This window comes from Triplophysa dalaica, chromosome 15 (genome assembly GCF_015846415.1).
Source record: "Triplophysa dalaica isolate WHDGS20190420 chromosome 15, ASM1584641v1, whole genome shotgun sequence".
NCBI lineage: Eukaryota > Metazoa > Chordata > Actinopteri > Cypriniformes > Nemacheilidae > Triplophysa > Triplophysa dalaica.
This window is the reverse complement of record NC_079556.1, coordinates 22,701,962-22,724,880: the sequence shown is the minus strand read 5'-3', so window position 1 is coordinate 22,724,880 and position 22,919 is coordinate 22,701,962. Positions and strand designations below refer to the sequence as shown.

The following is a 22,919-nucleotide window of genomic DNA, read 5'->3' as shown; positions in this document are numbered from 1 at the left end:
GCGGCAGATAGATCTAGTAGGATAAGAACAGATGAGTCAGAGGAGGCTCTTTCCAGTCTCAGGGCTTCAATAACAGAGAGCAGCGCAGTCTCAGTGGAATGACCGCTCTTGAACCCAGACTGGTTGCTGTCCAGGAGGTTGTTCTGGGTGAGGAAAGATGAGAGCTGGTTACAAACAACACGTTCTAGAGTTTTAGCAGCGAAGGGGAGTAGGGATACCGGTCTATAGTTTTCTAACAGTGCAGGATTAAGATTAGGCTTCTTTAGTAGTGGGGTAATACGGGCCTCTTTGAAGAGTGTAGGAAATGTGCCAGTGGTGAGAGACGAGTTGATAATGTGAGTCAGAGAGGGAACAACCGATGGAGAGATGGCCTGGAGGAGATGGGTGGGGATGGGATCTAGAGGGCAGGTAGTCGGGTGTTTTGAAGAAATTACCTTGGAAACTGCCTCTTCAGATAGGCGAGAGAACGAGGGGAACAAGCATGTGTCAGGGGATTGACTGTGGTCAAGAGGCGGTGGCGCAGAGAATTGATTGCTGATGGTGCTCGTTTTCTTTACAAAGAACGATGCGAAATCGTCAGCTGTTAAGTCTGATGGAGGTGAGGGGGAAGGCGGGCAGAGGAGAGCAGAAAAGGTTTTAAAGAGAGTACGAGGGTCAGGAGAGTTGTTGATTTTAGTATGGTAGTATTGGGTTTTCGCAGAGGAGACATCCGCAGAGAAGGAAGAGAGAATAGACTGGTAGAGAGAGAGGTCAGTGGGTTCTTTAGATTTGCGCCACTTTCTCTCAGCAGACCTGAGAGATGTGCGATGCTCCTGAATTTTCCTGAATACATCTAGAAATGAATCATCTTGTCTGTTATCTTCAGATGTTTCTCCAGTTTTAATTTCTCAAAAAATAAATGCAAATAGACACAATATTTTGGTTTGAAATTTGGTAGAAATATTGCTGGTAGTTAAGCATAATAAATAAATAAGGATGTTCTTGCCAGGAGAGTTAGATATTCTGATGTAATCATTTAAAAAGCCTGTTATTCACGAGAATGATGTCTGTATTTACCATAACAAAGGCCAATAGGTTGATTTAAGGGTCAGTTTGTGAGGAAGTCTTTTGTGTTTATAATTAGCTTAACTTCATGTCAATGGCAGCGTCTCATTTAGATCACAGAGTCAATGTGTGTGTGTCTGTGTGTTGGTATGTGTGTGTGTGTGTGTTGGGATGTGTTTGTGTGTGTTGGGACAAGTGTGTGAGTGTGTGTGTGTGCTGGGATGTGTGTCTGTGTGTTGGGATCTGTGTGTGTGTGTTGGGATCTGTGTGTGTGTGTTGGGATCTGTGTGTGTGTGTGTGAGAGGAATTTCACTGTGATTTCACAGGACAAATTCCAGGTTGCCCGAGGTGGTGTCAACTATTTATCTACACAGGACAGTTTTCTCCAGTTATCCGAGAGCAGCCAGAACAGAAGACGGATCTCCATGTCGACTCAGAACGGCTCATTAAACTAATCTCTCTCTCTCTCTCTCTCTCTCTCTCCTCAGACAGATTATCAATTACTCTGTGGCCGTGCAACAACTGAAGAATTCCCACAAAAGACGGATGGATCGTTCTAATCCAAAGCCATTGTGAAAAGCAATAAAAAAAAAATCGCTGCGGAAATAATGAGTTTTCCTAAATGGGGTGTAATTTGCTACAAAAGAATAAAAGCACAGTAAATTCTCTCAAGTTAAAGCCGCTCTGTCCTCACGCTCAAATGTATTCATGCGTGAGAAATGCTTTGCTGGCTGGGTCTGAATGGATGATGAGGACCGGCCTCTCTTCAACAATCACTACGGCTCAAACTTCTGTGATTTAAACAAACACACTACACACACACACACACACACACACAGACACACACACACAAACCTCAAATCATCTGATGCTACCCACAACATGCTAGCAACATGCTGACATCCACACAGAGCACCTTAGCAACCACACAGCAGCGTACCGACCATCACTCACAACACCTTAGCCACGAGCCAGTACATTCTTAGGCCCGACTCACATTTCGCGTCTTTTCTCCACGCATATTTGTTATTTTAAATGTAGACGTGCGCCAGCCGCGGGGAAATAGCGGGCGACTCTTTTTTTCATGAGCGTCGGCGCCGCATCGAGATTACTTTTCAGAAAGGCGCCAGCGCACCGCAGGTCATGTGACAAGAACCAACTAGCCCATATAGACCAAACTAGCAGTTTTAGACGCGAACATGTGAATTGGGCTTTACAGTCCTGATGCTCCTCACTGGATAAAACTTGATTTCACGAACATCCCCGCAGACATAGCAGAATTACTTTAAAGGTCAAAATCAGCCATTTTTATTTGGGTAAGATCCACTCAGGAATGTTTCTGTGCCACACACTCCCACAAAAAATACTCGCCAAACGTCAGTAATTTCACCAAATGAAGACAGAATCTAAACAAACCAAAACATAGGTAACTTTCTAAGAAATGTCTTTCTTCAAAACAAAAGAGTTACTGTAGCAGTTAAAGCAGAAAGTTGATCCAGAGACTTTCCTGAAGCTCAGTGATAAGAGCAATGTGTTAACAACATAAGGTTGTTGGTTCGATCCCAGGGGATAGCACATACCTATGTATAAATGTATAGGATAATGCAATGTAAGGTGTTTTGGATAAAAGCGTCTGCCAAATGCGTAAATGTAAATGTGAAAACCCTAACCCTAACCCAGCACACATATTAAATCACCATCACATAATCACACAAGATCTGACTTTTCACTTTCTCTAAGACACTGATGAGTGAGAGTTCTTCATCTGGAGCATCACCTCTTCAAACAGATGCAAATCATCACTCTCCAAAACTTCCAAAATAGGTCATGAGTGAATGCCATCCGCTCGCTGGATTTGTTTAGGGAAATGAAAGAGAGATGATGGGGTTTCTCTGCCGGGTTCTTGTTCGTGGAGGTGCCAGAACAACACAAAAGTCCCTCACATCAAAACTACATCTCTCCATTACACAAGGTTTCCACGCCACAGCAAACCCGACGGATCACTCGATTCACACACATTCCTGCACTGCAGAGGACGTGCGGCGGCCAAATATGAGCTCACTGCCCGAACGGAAACAGATCTGATGTAAATCAGCCCTGCGAGCGCTGGAGTCTAGTGTACTCCATACTGTGGACCCGTCTAGCTGAAGTCTGCTTTTATTTTCCAACTGATCATAATTATGATCTTACCTGATGGAAGATAGACCGTGCCAACCACAGAGACACTGCATAGCAACAACCTGACAACCAACCACAGCAACAGAGACCTGTAGATCGCTCAATGCACCATGACAATAGTTCAACTGGTCTCTGAGAGACGTTCTTACCTTCTCCCATCAGACTTCTGTTGTGACCACAGCTGGAGTCTTCTCTCATCCCCTTCACACACTGAAAACACACACACACACACACATTTAATATTTGAAAAATGTTATACTGACAAACAGCTTTACTTACACTATTTCCTCTACCGATGCCATTCCGATACCGAGATTCTGAGAATTAGCCGATGCTTTGAGAAATAACAGTGAAGATAGAATTTGTGGGAGAAATCAAGGTCGGGAATTTACATTGTTAAATGATAGGAAGGTCAAGCTGCTAAATGGGATGTTTGGGAGTGGCAGCAGGAGACAACAAGGGCGATGTAATCTAATGGCGGTTTCAAAGCACTTTTAGGCTGTTTTCAGTTACATTACAATGCATAGTGTGTCTATTTAATGGTTGCGGACGGGGCAGGTTTTAAAAATAGATACAGTGGTGCGGGGCGGGCCAAATATCTACATAAAAGCGGGACCCACGGGTTGGAAAAAACCTTGACCCATCACTAGTACTTAACCAATTTGACCTTAAGTACCTTTCCAGTTTTTACTTTGGAAAAAAATCCTTCTCTACATTATAAAGTATATCATACTTTTAAGTCAACTACATTTCATAAATAAATGTTTATTTAATCCTAAAGTAGTTTAAAATCCAGTCGTTAAAAATACTCTATTAAAGGTAAAAAAACATTTTAAAATGTGTTTAGGAAATACTTAAGTATGACATATGCTTGACAATGAAGTGAGGTAATGTTTTCATCAGTAAAAACAGTCTCATTAAGTACAGATACTTAAAAAATGTAGTAAAAGTGATATAACTACTTGTTCTATCTATTTATTGCACAAAACTGTGACCGTATCAAAGTCAGAGTGGCAAAAAAGCACTCCTGAACATCCTGGACACAGAGTTGTGCGCTTAATGCATGCGCTTCTACATTATTTACAGTTATACGCATTGTGAAAGCAAAATGATGCGCTTAATAGTGTTGGGCGATGTTTATCAAATTAGTTATAAAGCTGCATCTGTCCAACAGTTTACAGTTTAATCAGAGTTTTGTTTAAGAATCATAAAGGGGTGATCAAACTGTGTTTCATGCATTCTGACTCCTTTACACTGTTAAATTTGCCGGTGTCTTCTCATGCTTGACATGGTCAACTTGTCAAAAACGATTTGTACGTATTAGGTAGTAGGTCTGTGCTCGATACACACCCCAAGGTTCATATGGGCTTTGGAAAGATTTTTTAAACATGAAAAACCTGTACGTAACGACTTTTCTTAGTGCCTGAGTGAGTGATTCTCCAGGAAAAGCACGCCCACGGCAAGGAGAAAGAAATAGCCCATCCACACGTCAACCGACGAGCGATAGGAATACCCGCTTAACATCAAGATTGGCATAAACATAAAGTATATTTATAATGATCATGATGACAAGTGTTGCTTTTTCAAATGCACATTATAAGCGACTCAAACTCGCACTTCTTTTAGATCGAGCAGCATTTCCTACTGATCCCAGAGCCGTGCTTCACGGACAAGCTACGCATTAAAAAAACATTGACACATTACATATTGCAGCCAGCACAATTACAATAGGATTAAGCGGTATTGCGATTAATTATCGTGCAGCCCTAATTGCAAGTCAAACATTTGGGCACCTCCTTTTAAATGATGGTCATTTTTGCATTTGCAAGAACAACATTAGGTTGATCAACACAACAACAAAATTCAAAGTTTGGAAATAATATGTTGTGAGCAAAACAATGAGAGATCAACATTTCAAATGTTTGTTAGTTTATTTATTTACCAGTCAAACCAAGTTCAACCATGCACGTCTTTCAGGTACACAGGTTTTTAGTTCATGAGAAATGAATGAAGTAAATATGTCCAAAACCCTGACAGGACTGTACAGGTATCTGTATACTGATATAAATCAAACACACATTTGCATAACACCCTGTCACTGTGCCTTAGACAAATATTGTGTTGAGACAGTTTTATACTGTTGACTGTTCCAGTTCATTCATGTTGATAAAGGTTCTGGAGCGAGACTTCAGCATTACATTATATGCCCCCAGATCTGCCCTCGGAGTCTCTTATCAGACCAGTGGAGGGACATTCCAGCCATTCCATTGGACAGTGAGAGTTCAGTGTTAGAATCAGTCACTCGCCAACATAACATCGGTCCATCTTTACTGGACAACCGGAGACTTTACATTTACATTTATTTGTTTGGCAGACGCTTTTATTCAAGCGACTTACTCGTAGGAGAGCATATAAACAACCAGGTGTCGCTCATGTTCAGACCGAAGATGACGGGAGGGGATGTAGACCTGGAGCAGTGAGTCAAGGCAAACTTTAAACCCATCTAGTATATAAACCCATTGAAGCTTTTCACATTTTCAATTGCAAATGTTAAAGAACGACATCAGCCCTCCAAACTCTACCTGTTCTTTAAAAGACGTTTCACCTGTCGATCAATTCCACAAGAATAATGTCAAGTTCTGCTCGAAATGTTTTGTCATCTACTCCCTTCGTACAGTAAGTATGTTAGGACTTCATCTCTTTGTTCCTCACGTGAACAGCAGCGACTTGAAACAAGGAATCAATTCATTAATCCTGACTGGATCTGATTTACCTGATTCCGCCGATTCTATCTTTCAGAAAACAGGATCAGAGATCAGAGAAAAGATTAAGATCTGTGTCAAACAGACACAGACAGACGCCCCGAGGAGACAGAGTCAAGATCACAGTCCTGAGATTAACAGCAATGATCTCACATGAACCGATTTACTACATTTTACCTGATAAGCACTGTACCCTTTAAAGATAAGCGTTCAGGGTGTGACATTATAACGGCAGAGACTCCTATTGTGTGTTCTTTTTAACATTCTTTGTGTGACATAAAACAAAACTTTTTTGGCAGCACAAAGGCTGTTGGTACAATTACTAAGAACACATACTGATAATGTAATGTGATATGAAACCTCTGTTAGGTCCTAAACATAAGAAAAGTACACTGTGATTTCCCATAATAATCCTTCTAATCTCATGTTCATACAGTCTACATGGACTGTTTTGTAAATACAAGTAATGCATGTCGAAGCTGACACGTGTTTGCTGCTAGCATGTTAATGCCCATTTGCTGGAGAAAGAGTCAAACCCATATGGGAAACTTTTGTTCTCACAGCTGATAAAAGCGTATCTGACCCTCAATCGCAGGTCTGTGAAGTGTCCTGTAGCAGAGAACAGATGGAGCCGTGTGACACGGACATGACTTTCACGGCTGTGCTAATCCACACATGATTTGAGAATACTCATTAACATTTGATTACAAACTAAACAACACATTGATGTCAATATTAGGCCTGCACGATTATGACAAAAATCATAACTGTGGATTATTCACCTCAATATTGTAACTGAGATTATTACTGTTAATTAACAGATTTGTTAGTTGATTCATTCATAATGTTTCATCACGTTCTTAGACGCAGCTGCATGCCATATTCCTTCTATAAACATCCAAAACAAAATCATATAATGTGAAAAAAAACTAATAATGATGTTGTCAATTAAAAATCTGAAAGGAAGAGCTAAAGGACACGTCACTGTTTCTCTTCTCTGATTGGTCACTGTATCTGGTGCTCAAACACACTGAGAAACACAGAGATGATCACAAACGGACAGCTGTCAGTCATTGAGGCTTCTGGCGATGATGGGATTGTTTCACCTGTAATTGTAATCCACACGAGTTTATCATTCATTGTGCAGCTGACCTTTATAAAATAATCTGTCTCTCTTAATATGCAAAGACCAAGAAAAACATAGATCAAAAATTCACTGTAGGGGACCTTCATCCATTATAAAGTGAATGTTTTTAGATCATGACATGGAGAATTACTGTCAATCACAGTCTCTGGAACGAGAATAAATGATGAACAAGACTTAAAAATGAGCTAGGAACAAGTTATCTGAAAGAAATCTTTCTCTGCGGTTGATCTGCTGTCAGAAGAAATGTAACAGAAATCTAAATCACTTTATGACTGTTTTCTTTGGAAACCCCTGAATTCTCATTGGAATCTCATTGATAAACTTCTGAGGCCCAACGGACTGACATGATCCACACTACAAAAACAAAACACACACTATGTGATTATCTACAGTATGTGTTTATCAAGCGTACAGAAATGTCTCCCTCACACTGTAAAGCACACAAGGTCACAATGACTTCCTCAATGAAAGCACTTCCGACAGCCCAATACTGCGCTCCAACAACCCTTAACACACCCGCTGACAGTTTTCCTCCTCTCTGACCTCGCGGCCGCAAACTGATGTCTAACTAAACCCGTGGGAGAAGCAGAGCTGTGACCGGTCTACCACAGCACACAAACACAGCGCTGGAACTAAAGAGCCAATGCTTCATTGAAAGGACACTGCCGTACCTTACTCTAGTCTGCAGACAGACAGACTCTTTATTATTTCAGCAGTCAGGTCTCTGTTTATCTTGGCTGACCTCCTTCAGAGTCTTGCTAATCAAACACTCGCCAATTTAAAAGAGAGAGAGAGAAAGAAAGGGGGGGAGAGAGAGAGAAAGAAAAGGGGGGAGAGAGAGAGGGAGTGAGTGAGAGAAACACACACAGAGAAAGAAAGAGAGAGAGAGAGAGAGAGAGAGAGAGAGAGAGAAAACCATCGTGTGATGGTGCTCTGGCCTTATCACAGTCATTCTGATATTAAAGCAATAAGCCGTGTCAAGCAGTGGGTTACAGTTTTAGGCACATAATATAACCAATGTGCCTAAAACCCCCTCAGCTGTTATATAATGCACTGTAACCCACTGCTTTGCGGGGCAAATTGCTTTTATAACACAGTTATTCCATCCGTGTAGCAAGGTTTCATCAAATAAAGTAAATAAAATGATATTTAGGCTATGTAATGCAGTCAGTTGTCATAAATGGGGGAATTTTGTTATGGCTTAGAACTAGGGGTGTGCGATATGACGATATTAGATCGCGAACGATTAAAATGAATGCACGATCCACTTTTTCGGGAAAATCGTTAAATCGTCCTATATAGTAGTGTTCTATAGAATTCGTCCACATACTTGCGATAGATTGCGCCATGTTAACAAGCTCATATACGTTGCTTGTGAATTCAGTAAGATTAAGTGACGCGGTCAGTGAAGATGGAGGGAAACACGGAGGACTTGGTCCCTAAAAAAAATTCTACATCAGTAATATTGAAATGGTTTGGGTTTTCCCCAACTGACACGGCCCAAACAACAGTTATTTGCAAATGTGGCAATGATAAGATTCGAGCGTCGTAAGGCAACACAACGAACCTTTTTAACCACCTCAAAATAAAAGGGACTGAAAGAGTATGCCGACAGTCAAATTATAAAGGGATCCCACGTGAGTAAATCAGGTACAACCAAGCATACGGAAACTAAAGGGCTTAAACAACGACTTTAGCGAAAGAACCATTTGAGAAAGGAACTCCGTATCCGTATGACAGAATGAACAAGCGCTGGAAAGATGTCACTGACGCGGTCGCATTTTACCTGGCCAAAGACATGATTCCCATAAAGACTGTGGAAAATGAAGGCTTTAAAAAACTGCTCAAAGTCGTAGATCCACGTTACGAAATACCCAGCCAAAAATATTTATCCTCCACGTCCATTCCACAGCTTTACTCCGAGTGCCACAACAAGATGAAAAACAAAATTCAAAATGTAAAGTTTTTTGCTAACAGCTGATTTATGGTCTTGCACTTGCATTAAATATTAACTTGATTAAAATATTCTTCAAATTATATATGGTAAAGAGTATATTTTTATATGGGGACTTAGTTTGGCTGTATTGAAGCCCCTTTAATTTGCAAAATAGTCTTAAAACCAACTTGAAGAAGAACCGCGATAAAATCGTGAATCGTGATCTATCTGGAAAAAATCGTGATTTGATTTTTTTTCTAGATCGCCCACCCCTACTTAGAACTCGGCTCAACCAATCAGAATCAAGACAACACAAACACAATTTACAGTCATCTTTCCCAGAATTCCTTTCAACTGTATTTTCTTGAAGAGCTCATAATATACAAGTGATGTTCAGAAATGGCTTGAGAACTTTAGACATCATTCTGAACACCCAATAATATACTTTAGAAATAAAGCGTACACATGCGTTCTGCAGACAATTGTGTTCTGTCATTGATCAAGAACAACTTCCTGAAGAAAAAAGCAGAAACACAAGCAGCGCTGTTTAACTTCTCTCAAAACACCAAACATTAGACACTCTTTAAAGTGACAGTTCACCCAAAAATGAAGATGCTGTTCCTATTTACTCACCCTCTTGTCATTTCAAACCTTTATGAGTTTCTTTCTTCTGCAGAACACAAAAGAAGATATTTTGAAGAATGTTGTAAACCGAACAGCACTGGACCCAATTCACTTCTATTCAGGGAATATACAGGAATCATTGAGCGAAATTAAATAGTTTTTAAGCCCTTTTTTAAAACTCTTTCCACACATTTAAAGACCTCATTGCCACTTTTCGCAACAAACCAAGTTTTAATCGTACATAAGCGACACTTTAACTTACATCGACTGTACACTGAGTGTAAGACAGCACATCTAAACAGTGTTAGTCCGTGATAACTCCTTATTAAATCAACATCATTCAGAAGGGTTAGAACGAAGCCTCAGAGAATGAATTGAGTGACAAACCCAACGCAACACACAGAGCAGAAAAACCTCACAGTTATTCCCAGAGACGCACTCAGACACGCTAACAACTCTTTAACCTCCAAACATTTAGACCAACACTTGCATTTCTCCATCAGTCAATGATGATGTTTAACAACCGGCTGTAAATGAACCGCACACTTCTCATCCACACAATGGTTATATCCAGGCAAACTTTAGCATATGACCTCTTTGGACCAATATGAAAACATGTCACAATTTCATACCTTAGAAAATGGCTTTTTGATACTTCTTAAGGGTCTTCATTTTCTGTAAATTTATTTGTCAACTAACTTTCTATGACCCCGCAGACACCCAGTCTATTGTATGGACACAAAACCAATGGAAGTGATTGGGGGCCAGTTACCAACATTTTTCAAAATGTCTTATTTTGTGTTCTGCGGAGGAAAGTCAGTCATACAGGTTTGAAAAGACAAAAGGGTTAGTAAACCATGACAGAAGTTTTATTTTTGGGTGAACTGTCACTGTAATTCTGCTCCTGAAGACGCCCAGCGCGGCACATTCTGCTATGTATGCAACTATTATTTTATTCCAAATAATCTTGTAGTACCATCATACTTTTGGCACACTCTGGACAAAATGGCAACCAACCCTGTGTTTTCAAAACGCCTTTTTATTAATTTCATTAAATCTCAGACTTCAACCCAACAGGTTCAGTTTCACTCCTCTTCACCATAAATCTCTCAGTTCAGGTTTAGTTGTTAAACTTCAACAAATAACCGCAGAGGTGAACGCCGCCTCACAAACTCATGACCTCTGACCCAGACAAGGGCAAAGTAAAGCAGTGACCCGTCTAAACACATCCACAGTGTCTCACACCGGAGCAGGGCGTAAACATTTTGAACTGCTCAGAAACGGAACGAATGAGAGTGAATGACCGTAACCACATTCACAAAAACACAAATATCGGCAACTTATGCTGCAGCAACAAATGATAAGTGATAGAGAGATCTGCTTCTCTCAATGGTCCCTGTAAATGCTTCTCTTTACATTTATATGAGAGTTTTCCTTTGTCATTTCATCAAAAGTATTAAAATTCAAACCAAGCCCCCAATAAAATCACTTACAAAACTTAATTTTTTAAGTCACACAAAAGAAGCATCTCATTCAATATTGGACAATACAGCACAGTTACAACACTAAACATTTACTGCAGACATCTCCAAGACTTCTCCAGGTTTGGTCAAAAGTTCCTCTGATATTTTCAGGTTTTTCATGACTGTGGGAACCCTGCAAACAATCATGTTTATAGAGCGTCAACTTCTCATTTTCTTAAATAAACTTTATACAGTATATGTTTGCTGAATGAGATCTGTGATCAATGATAGATCCAAATATTCATCAAATCTCTCGTTCACTACATTCACATTCGTTCAATGGCAGTTTAAGTCCAAAACTGATCAAAGTTCAGAGGCCTTGGACAAATATTCCCCTTCACAGAGTACACAAACTTATCAGACACACAACTTTCAGTAGGTCAGTGACGTCACATGAGAGAGAAATTACTCTTGAATCCAGAACATGTCAGGAGCATATTTCAGTGTATTTCTACACACATTCAACACAAAAGTCAACACTTGCTACAATAAAGTCTTTAGAACGTCATTGCAGAACCTTCATAACATCCACATCGTGGTTATTTTTGTCAAGTAGAAAATCAGGTAAACGGTTCTTTAAAGTTGGCAAAGTGCTCTAACTTAAACAGTTTTAAAAAATAAACAGTTGATGAATAAACTCTTTTAAAGTAAAAACTCATTTCTGTGGAATCTGACAGCATATCAGTATTTTCTCTCACATTAAGATCATCGAGCATTAATATTAATCGATCAATTCAGTCAGTCAGTGATATTTATATCGACCAGTGAATCAGTTGTGTTCTCTGTTTGCATTTGACACATTCACAATCCTCATTAAAACACGAATCCTAGTTACACAAACACAAGTTAAGGTTATTTGCGCAAGATATTTGCTTAGACACAAATGACACATGAATATTAAAACAATCGCGAAGCTCCACCATCAACTGCGCACATTTTGCGGACAGTTAAACACTTTTATTCTGTTTGAGCTACTTTAGTAAGTCTGGACATCATCAAACACACAAAATCACACACAAAAGTCGTCCGGTCGCTTTTACAAAGATCAACACAGAAACACTTACCGGTGTCGGACTTTGTGCTTAATTTAAGCCGTTTAAAGTCGAAACATTTGTTTTCAGCATCTGCGAGTCCGACTGAGGAAAAATCCTTCACACTGACTGAAGACCGCTGCACGAGCGCACAGAAATCACATGCGCGAGGAGAAAAACTTACAAGAGCAAAATGATTTAGTGGGCGGGGACTATGGCCAGGAAAGAGCAAAATGATTTAGTGGGCGGGGACTATGGCCCGGAAAGAGCAAAATGATTTAGTGGGCGGGGACTATGGCCCGGAAAGAACAAAATGATTTAGTGGGCGGGGACTATGGCCCGGAAAGAGCAAAATGATTTAGTGGGCGGGGACTATGGCCCGGAAAGAGCAAAATGATTTAGTGGGCGGGGACTATGGCCCGGAAAGAGCAAAATGATTTAGTGGGCGGGGACTATGGCCAGGAAAGAACAAAATGATTTAGTGGGCGGGGACTATGGCCCGGAAAGAACAAAATGATTTAGTGGGCGGGGACTATGGCCCGGAAAGAACAAAATGATTTAGTGGGCGGGGACTATGGCCCGGAAAGAGCAAAATGATTTAGTGGGCGGGGACTATGGCCCGGAAAGAGCAAAATGATTTAGTGGGCGGGGACTATGGCCAGGAAAGAACAAAATGATTTAGTGGGCGGGGACTATGGCCCGGAAAGAACAAAATGATTTAGTGGGCGGGGACTATGGCCCGGAAAGAACAAAATGATTTAGTGGGCGGGGACTATGGCCAGGAAAGAGCAAAATGATTTAGTGGGCGGGGACTATGGCCAGGAAATTGTCGTTGACAGCGCTAGTTCCACCCACGACAGTTATTTTTTAAAGTATTTTTTACTATTTTACTTTAACGAAGGTTTGTCACCATTTTTATTCTATAATTCTGCTGTTTAGCTCTTATTACGTTGTTCTTCTAACCTGATCCTTTTTCAGCGCTGGTGTGATGGACCGATCAGTGGTTTGTAGACATTTATGTTTAATCATGTTGTGAAGTTTATGAGTATATGCACGTTTGTATATAAATTTAATTTAAAAAAAACGTGATAATTTTTCTAGATGTGTATTTTTTGTTGTTGTTATATCTTATTCATGTGATTACTTGACCGGTGTCTGCAGTTTTATGGTTATATATGTTATATGTAAATGTTGTATGGAGGACATTGGTGTAGACAAAAAGTCTGACTATATGATAACAAACTTGAATAGATGTTTAACTTCTTATTTTGAGTCAATAGCGCCATCTGTGGGTTATAATACAGTACAACTTCATAAAGCATCTACCTGAGATTAAAGCATTAGCACACTGCACATATCTGTACACTTTAGTTTATTAAGTCATCAGTAGTCTCAAGCAATCAGGAACGTTTCAGAACAAAAATAAAAACTATGTACAAATTTGCATTGCAGACACAAAATGATTTCTGATAAGCATTACTGATGCATTCAAAACGCCAATTCACAAAAACACAACAAAACAGAATAAAGTTTAAAATCAGCAAGATAGAAAGTAGAATTTGTCTAATGCCGTTTACATATCTGTAAGCTTGAACTTTGACAGGCAGCATTATATCTAAAACACATTCTGTTCATCTACAAAAGACAAAAACTCAAATAATTCATCCTTCAAACGCATGTTAACCGAAGCAAACGCTTTGAGTTATTTTCATGGTCACGCTTTTGATTTTGATAACTACGATAAAAAATACTCGCTATTGCAAAACATATAGCCTACCCCGGAGCACAATCCATCAGGCTAATATATAAACTAAAGCAAAGAAAGAGTTCATAGTATTCTGAAAAGCTGGTTATAAAAGTCGTTTTCAAGAAGAAAGAAAATGAAACTACTGTGCTGCACAGTGACCAGCCTGTCTGCTAAAAACAACTTAATCCAAACAAAATGATAGCATATGCACATGGATTTTCACATCATACATCAGCAGACGCGGAGCTGAATTCAGATGGGTTTAGTGGTGCTGTTGTACACCAGTTTCTCAGAATCCTCATACATGTGAACGTGTCCGCCGTTAACAGCGACCTGCTGATGTTTGTTGCGACGCTTCTTCTTGCCCTTCAGTAGGCAACAGGCAAGAACAATGAGCAGGATGGCTATGCCGATGCCCAGTAAGACCGCAATGGCAATGCGAACTGGGTACAGACAAGACGACAAAACACATTTACATCTGTCCAACTACAGTATAAAGTAAACATGATATGCCATTGAAAAATATGAGACACATTTCAAGATGTGAACGTTGATATTGGAAGAAGAAAGTGGTTGTGCTTAATCCTCATTATCACCAGAATCTAGTTTAAAAGTGCATTTAGGCCACATCATCTCCCTATGCCCTAAGCCTTAGATCTGTTGTTATTGGCTATTATTTTATCAAAAAATGTAAATAGATAATGTCCAATCAATTACAAAAAAATAAAAATTCTCTGGTTGCTGTGATGTGTGAAAAGTAGTTTTTTATTCGGTTTGGTGTTTAGTTTACACTGAAATGGGTTTCATGATTTCATTTTACATTGTTATTTGAAAACACTTGTGTTGTTGACATGAAATTATTAGTTTGAATTAGTTTTACCCTTGTGAAGAGCTCATTTGAGCTTTAAGATTTTGTTTTGTGTTACCTGTATCATCTTTGTTTTCCAGTCTCTCAAACGCTGCCTTTCTCTCAAAAACATCAAATTCTGCAATTACACAAAGATTTTTACAGAAAATATAGAAAAGAGCAACTCAAATTTACAACCTTATGTTTTAAAGGGGTCATATGGCGTGAACAGGTGTTGTTCTGTGTCTTTGGTGTGTTATTAGTTGCTCATGCATGTTTTAAACACGTGAAATTGCAGAAATGAAAGTGTGGGAACAGAAGATGCGTTCTATGTAAAAGCGAACGCTCCCTCAGATCTGTCTGAAACACCTGGTGTAACCACACCCCCACAAATCTACATCAGTTGGTGGTCTGATTTGACTAAGACCACCCAAATGTATACTCAAGTAAGGTGGTGTACCTGTCAGTACAATTGAAGAGGAACCTGATGTTCCAAATATGGTCAAAGGTGTTACATGACTGTTGCTTGCAGTATTCCACCAATCACTACACACTAGTGAACTGACCAATCACAGCACACATCGGTTTTCAGAGCCATGAGAGGCGGAGCAAAGAGGAGATACAAACATGTACAGTGTGTGGAAAATACAGTGATTTTCAACCTGTATACGCATTGCATTTTATCTAAAACAAACCATGACATTAGCTTTAGCCGTGTCATAAGACCCCTTTAATGACCATCTAATTTGTGTGACCAAACATTTTACAATACACAAAAATATTTGAACATTGGAACATGGATTCTAACTACAACAAACCCTCCGACAAACCTTTTCTGCATAGTTCCATTTTCAAATAAACATCTGTTAGTTTGTTTAATAATCTGATAACTGTTTAATAATGATGGCTGATGTTACGATGTACAGTAGGTGGATCAGACTTCTGAAATCCTTGTGGACACATCACACATACATCACACACACACATCACTAAAACATCACACACACACACATAGTAAAACTCACCCGACACTGAGCTGCAAAACAACATGCACGTTTCCTCTGTTTCAAAGCGATTTCCATTTCCATCACAACCACCATAATTAAAGCGATGACAGCGCCGCTCGTATGGATTGTAGTACCAGAGGGTCAAACTGGCCCGGCAGACTCCTGTTACTGGAGCGTCAATGCAGTGAACTTCAGGGGTAAGAAAATACCTCATTAAATCATCAGAGAAAAGACAACAGGGATGATAACCCACACATTACAAACACCAAATATAATCACCTTTAGATTTATCCACAGGAATATCCAGTAATCTGTTGAACTTCTTCTTTACTGAAGAGGGTGAGGAGAAGAAAACATTTCATGTGTGACCGTCTTCTGTCATAGAACAGCATTATATATGTGTCTTCAAACATAAACATTGCTTATATGACCAGACTGCATGAGTCTCTAATAATAGAAAACAGTCATTTACTTTTAAATGTGTTAAGAAACAAGCAACTTCATTCTTCTAAATGTAAGTCGCTTTGGATAAAAGCGTCTGCTAAATGACTAAATGTAAAATGTATGTAATGTTAAAGTGTGAAGTTGTGTTTCTTCTCACAGTTTGTGCATTGAGCCTCATCCGACTCATCGCTGCACTGTGATTCTCCGTCACATTCAAGAGATTCGCTGATGCAGCAGTTATTAGAACAGCTAAAATGCTCCGGACCACAGGTCACGCCACACTGTTCCTCTGCGATGACACCACACACACACATGACTTCTTCATGCAATTACAACAAGCAAACGTATTCTTGAAGAAAATGATCTGATCAGGACTTACGGTCATTGTGGATTGGACCTAATCTACCAGATGGTGACAGGCGGTTTACTGCCAACGTAAAAAGACATTTAGTGTGAAACAAGCAGAGAATGTGCATAGGTCTGAAAACCAGTGAATGAGCGCTTAGCTTCTCTTCTCTTTTCCTCCAGACTTCTGACCATTCTTTTGCTCAACATCTTATACTTCTGCATTTCATCATCAGCTTGCACATCACCATTATTTTACTGAAATACTATTTGCACGTCTCCTTGGATACCAAATATTACTCTTTTGCATAATAACTTTTGGATAAAAGCGTCTGCTATATGACTAAATGTAAATGTAAATGTAATAACATGAGGTGTTCATTTGTAAAAGCTCCTAATATACCTGAAACTTTGTCACAAGCGTTGTTGCACTCCTCCAGCGTCAGGTAGTTGTTTTGGTTGTGTTTGCAGCCTCCAAATTTAAACTGCTCACACTTCTCAGAAGCGGCGTTGTAGTGCCAGCGTGTGAAAGAGCCTCGGCACGGTCCTTCCTTCTTGGGCACCAAACAGTGATCTGAACACAAGAACATTTTTCACACACGACACCCTCGGTTGACTGCTGAAACAACACATGTGGGTGAACTCATGCATTTAGAGTGAAATATATTTGTTGTTCAAAGGAAACAGATGAATTAATAAACATTACTGTTTGATCAATAAGAATCAATGTTTTCAAGCAAAGGTTCAGATATGGATTCTTATGAAAGGTCTACAGCAGACTTCTATTATCACTGTTTCCTAAACCAATATCAAAGTTAAAGCACCTTCAGACAGGTCACATATCACTCAGCACTATTATGTAACCAGACAATATTCTATATTGTTTGTATTCAGACACTAAAACTAGCAAATGTATTACACAGAATGAAAACATTGAAGTAACATATAACTGAACTGAGTGAATTACCAGCGGCGAAAGATTTAGCCAGAACTCTGACACATGACAGACAGAGAGCCGCAAACATCATTTATTATTCAGACATTTGTTTTCCTTCACTTTCAACATTGTAAATGAGTTGGAAAACAGCTGGGGACGAACTAAAGACCAAAACAAACTCAATTCATCCGTCACATGAATAAAGTTTCTGTAAACATGATAAATGTTTTAAAACGGTTCATTTGTTTATTTATTTGAATTGTGAGCTCACAGGTTATTATATTTACATATTCAGACTTTGGCCAGTCACATCTGAAGATCTCTTCACAAAGTCTCAGTGACAGGAATTCTCAGTAAAAATTGAAAACCAGACACACCAGTTTCAGAATCACTCGGAAGACAAACTTACAGCCACTTCCTGTTTCTGCTGAAACTATGAAGACACAAATCTGCCTCAAGCACGAACTACTGAAGACTCGCGGCTGCTTATATCACACTTTACTCACACGCCGGCCTCAAAGATTAAACTATGACATCATGTTACTTTAAATATAAAGAGAAAATGAATATTTGATTGTGAAAACATTGCAGCCATTAAAAGAAAGGGTTAAGAAAAGACTGACAAATCCTAGTTAATGGTTCATCGTTGTTTTCTTTCTAGTCATTTTAAGTCTCTGAAAGCCTGTTAGCACAATTTAGCACTTGCATTTAGAAAACATTTCACCCAGTGTCCTTCATTTACTAATCACGCATTACTTTAATGTCTCGTATAAAAACAAAACTTAAAGAAATTCCTCTAAATGAAATGGATCATGTGAACTGATGTATGTTGAGGTCAAAGGTGAGAAATGCTCAAAGGAACAAAGAGTGCAGGCTCTCATTTAACCTCTTCATTCCAATGACCCAGAACTCTCACGACCCGTCTGGTGACTTTACAGATGTGTAAACTAATGTGTCATAAAAAATGAATTATACATGAAGTCCACAGGAAAACCGGCTTTGTTACATTCTCTGTATTTTGTTTGGTTTATGCTTCCATGTTACTTTCCGGCTTACGTAGTAGTCATAGCGAATGCCTGAAAGGCTGAAAGTAGGAGGTCTGAATGCATGCTGAAATTAAAGAGGTGTACTCACGGAGTGACTGCTCTGGGGTCAGTACTAACACAGAAACCTCAGCCGAGTCCGTCTGCCCGGCGTCATCCGTCACGGTCAGTTGGAACTTAAACATGCCAGGAGAAAGATTTGAGATGGTCACCGCGTCCACAAAGTTTGGGGATTTCTGAGAAGAGAAAGAAGGAAAGCCGAACAGCATTATTACCAGATCTGCACGTAAACTACAATCACACGTGCGCTGGACGTCTGCTGGTCCTTCACCATAAATGTGAACTTTTCAGTTTAGTGGAGACGTTCATAAGAAGCTCATGTGTGTATAGTGTATTATGACAACAGTCAGAAACTAAAATACACCGTGTGGAAGTGAAGAAGCTATGCGGGTATAATTCATTGACCCAAGAATCATCCAAACATCACACACCGCCATGACAACTGAAGGGTCTCCAGACACAATGGTCCAATCGTACTTCACGATCTTCTTATCATCTCTGCTCTCCACGCCGTTGAGCGTCACATCTTCGTGAGGTTGGACGACTCGGTCCTGTCCGGTGATTGCCACAGGAGGTTTATCCTCTTCACCTGGAACAACATGAACACAGCACTGATGTCATATAAAATCATAACCGCAAACAGCGATGAAGTGATAAAGTGAAGCAGAGAGCACAAGAATGTTTTCTGAAGGTCAGCTGATACAATGAGCTGAAGAGATCTACTGACAAATCATTTCATGCAGAAGAACTGAAAGCCATAGTCGACAGGATTTCTGCTTCTACGATGTTGACGGCAGCATTTTACTGAAGCGTCGACATTCATGCATGACTTTATAAAACCAGGATGTGGATCAAAGTTTTGGATTTTAAAATGAAACCCAGAGTCTCTGTTTTTTGTCAGATAAATACCTAAACCCTGTTGTGTTTCTCAATTCTGTGCCATATACCTGCTCATTACACTCTTTCATCTAACGTGAGGGGCTGTAAATTGTGTGGAGCACAGTTAACACACACACACACACACACATTCACAGTCTTTTCAGTCCAATCTAACATCAAATACAGACGACTGCATGGAAAGTGTTTGTGGTTTCTGTGGACAGACATTTAACATTGACTTTAAAGTTAAACCACATACATAAATGTTCACATTTCGACATATAGAATCCTTCTTTCTCGGGCTGTATGGTTGAAGTTTAACCATCCACAGAACCTTTAAGATTCACAAAGGCTTCTTTATAAAAAGACTGTAAAAAGAAAGAAAGATGTGATTCTTTTAAGTTGAGAGTTCTGTGGGGAACCAAAATAGGTTCTTCTGTAGCATCATTACAAAGAAGCCTGTCTAGCACCAAACACATTCAAGACGTTATGTGAGTATAGCATCAGTATCCAAAGTATCGATCTGGCATGATTAAAATGGCATCTCCAGAAGATAAACGGCACGGTTTCATTGGGTCTTTAAAGTGTTTCTCTGACTACACGACCTGCGAAGATGTCAAACAATGACACTTTTGAAGGTTTTAGCAGGTCTTGACACGCATTCATATTTCATCCGCATGAGTCACATAGTTTCAAACTCTCCGTCCGTCCTCATTTATTACTGTAAAAACACACAGGCTCTCTAGAACATGTTTTAAGATCATTTTCATTACCTGGCACCTGTTGCTCAAGGTCATTTAAAAAACAGATGTCAAAACACAGCCATCAACTCACCACATACAGAACGATACACCTACAGCACATGTTTCTTTCACAACAAACATATGATTTAATTTCCATTATTAGATGATTGACGTATTCTTACCTAAAACCTTCTGTTCGAGGTAGTCTTTAAAAACGGAGGTGGACACATAGTTTTTGAATCCCGTCTTCCTCACAAAGCGACAGACTCTCATCTGTTTGTACAGACAGTTGAAGATGAAGCATGCCTTGATGGTTTTGGGCTCTTTTGCCTCCTCCATGAGGGCCAGATTACAGTCTGGATCTCTACAGCAGGCCATCACACAGTCCTCAGGCCGGGACACCGGCGGAGAACCCAGAAATGTGGCTCCTTCATTCACAGATTCATTCGTCTGTAACACAAAATTCTCTTTTCCCAGGCTGAATTTATCCAGACACACTTTATTTTCATCGCCCTGAGCTTCTGATGGATTCAGGTGGAGAGACAGGACCAGGACCAGTGCGATCCAGAAGAACCTAAACCCAACCAAAGTCATTCTCCAAAGAACAAATCCTGCAATAAAATCTTATAGAGTCAAGACCTGAAAGAGAAAAGAAAACTATGAACACTCCAAAATACTTCATATTTGTAGAATACATATGTTGATGTTAGAAAAGCTTGGTTCCAAAATGAGATTTTTTTTAAATCATGTTTTTTAAGTTATTATGTTTTTTTTGGTGTTAGTTAGCTGTATTTTTTTTAAACAAAACAACTGCAGTTTGATTGATATTAACTGGAATGCACAATAAATAAACATTACCTTTGAAAACCGAGTTATTTCATTTTGGAACCAAACTTTTCATATTTAGACATCACGAGATAAAATGTATGATTGATTATATATTATAAGTACATAATTCATATCTTATGGGGTTAAAACGTTTGACAACATTAAGGTTGAATACATCTTGACAACTGATCTTACTTAACGATGAATAAACATTACAGGCCGCCGAAGGGAAAAAACGCAGCGTTTATTTTTTTCTTTTCGACAGTAAAATATAAAACCGTGACTTTTCTTACCTGTCAATCAGTCATATAAAGCTTCCTGTTGTAATTCCTCGTTGGATTAAAGTTAAAATAGTTTAATGAAAGTTTCGGTGAATGGTGTCGTTCGCTGTTTATTAAAGGAATCCGCAGGTGTGTCCCGATACCTGAGAGAGCAGGAAGTAAAATTCGTCACCGCGCAAGCCACGCCCCTAGACGTCCACCCTAGACGCAAGTCACGTCCTCCGCAAACTCATCGCATTCTTGCTCATTCAGCTCAATTATATCTGAGACTGTATTTCGGACTAATTCTCTGTCTTTTACTTCTTTATTTATTGTAATTATGTTGTTATTTCCGGATTTTATTTGACTCTCACAAGTGCTTCGCTTTGAAGATCTCAGTATCTGAATACAGTTCTGTTTTCTTCTGTCTGCTCACTGTCGGCTATCGGACAAGAGAACACACGTGTCTCGTGCAGGACTGACCGCAGACCGGCGCGTGACGTCTTGTGGTTGTGTCGGTCGTCTTAACACAGTTCACTTACTCATTTAAAAACATAAAGAGTTATTGAGCTCACTGCGTCAATTTCACTTCAACAGGTTCGTGTGAGTGAAACATTTGCATTGTGTTGTGAAAGAGCATCATTTACCACACAGTACAAAAAGAGGCTCTTGTATCTCGCCGCATTGACATGTTCAGTTTCATTTCCTCAACTTATTACCAAAACAAAGCAAAATATATATATATCTATATATCAACAATTTGACATTTATTACTCCAGCTTTCTGAAATTCTGCAGTGAATTTATTTCGAAGCGCATTTTCTCCCAGCGTTTGTTTTACAAGAAGCACTTTCCATTTTATTTATTATTATTTGTGTGTTTTGGATGATTGATTATTTGAGTAAAAAAACATTGATGTACTCATACATTTTATGGAATAGAATCATGTTGAGGAGGTGTTGAGAGATAAATATTTTACAGAAGAAAATAAAATGTCTTTTATTCAAACCCATCACAATAATGTCAGTCTTGACAGGCGCCACAGAGGGGCAGCAGTCACACACAACATAAAACACTGACAACAACATTCATTCAGTGCTATAGACACTCTCAAAACTGGTCAAGCACACGCACACACACACTTGATCTATATCTGTCTGTTTATGTATTCAGGGTGATCCATTTATCAACCTAGCAACCACACATCAACACCCTGGCAACCGCCCACAGCCCCTCCCCCTCTACAGCATCAGCCGGCGTGTTTCTCACTCTTGGCCGGACTGAATGGATTTGTTGGCTGTGAAAGGCGAGCTGCCGTGTTGTTGAATAATTTAGAGTTTGTAACAGACGGCACATCGGCAGGCAAACCAACAGCGCTGCACTTGACTGATACGCCCGGGCAAAAACAAACGAGAAATGAGGCGGCCATTGTGTTTGATGGACATCGGATCTTCAGAACAGCTGAAGATTGTGGTCTGTGTGGCCACGTGTGCAGTTTGACGTGGGGATTCACCCCAGCGTTCTGTGGAAGGACG

The 22,919-nt window shown here is 39.6% G+C and overlaps 2 protein-coding genes across 3 annotated transcripts in view; both read right to left on the bottom strand.

The window, feature by feature from the left end:
• LOC130436659 (pleckstrin homology domain-containing family G member 3) overlaps window positions 1-12,416 on the bottom strand; it is a 36,004-nt gene extending 23,588 nt beyond the window's left edge. For both annotated transcript variants that reach the window (XM_056767512.1, XM_056767513.1), the window contains exons 1-2: window positions 12,279-12,416; window positions 3,372-3,432 (exon numbers count right to left, since the gene is read on the bottom strand). In XM_056767512.1, coding sequence (XP_056623490.1) covers window positions 3,372-3,420 — 49 coding nt within the window. In that variant the 5' untranslated portion in view covers window positions 3,421-3,432; window positions 12,279-12,416. The remainder of the gene's footprint in view (window positions 1-3,371; window positions 3,433-12,278) is intronic.
• Window positions 12,417-13,600: 1,184 nt separating this feature from the next.
• Window positions 13,601-21,663, bottom strand: spint1a (serine peptidase inhibitor, Kunitz type 1 a). The gene is made up of 11 exons (XM_056768486.1): window positions 21,419-21,663; window positions 20,480-20,936; window positions 19,107-19,264; window positions 18,707-18,851; window positions 17,039-17,209; window positions 16,670-16,717; window positions 16,448-16,579; window positions 16,126-16,176; window positions 15,865-16,035; window positions 14,919-14,978; window positions 13,601-14,435 (listed from the first exon to the last, which is right to left on the bottom strand). Exons 2-11 carry the CDS (start codon window positions 20,889-20,891, stop codon window positions 14,245-14,247), a joined length of 1,539 nt encoding a protein of 512 aa, XP_056624464.1. The 5' UTR covers window positions 20,892-20,936; window positions 21,419-21,663; the 3' UTR covers window positions 13,601-14,244.
• Between the last annotated feature and the right edge of the window lie 1,256 nt (window positions 21,664-22,919).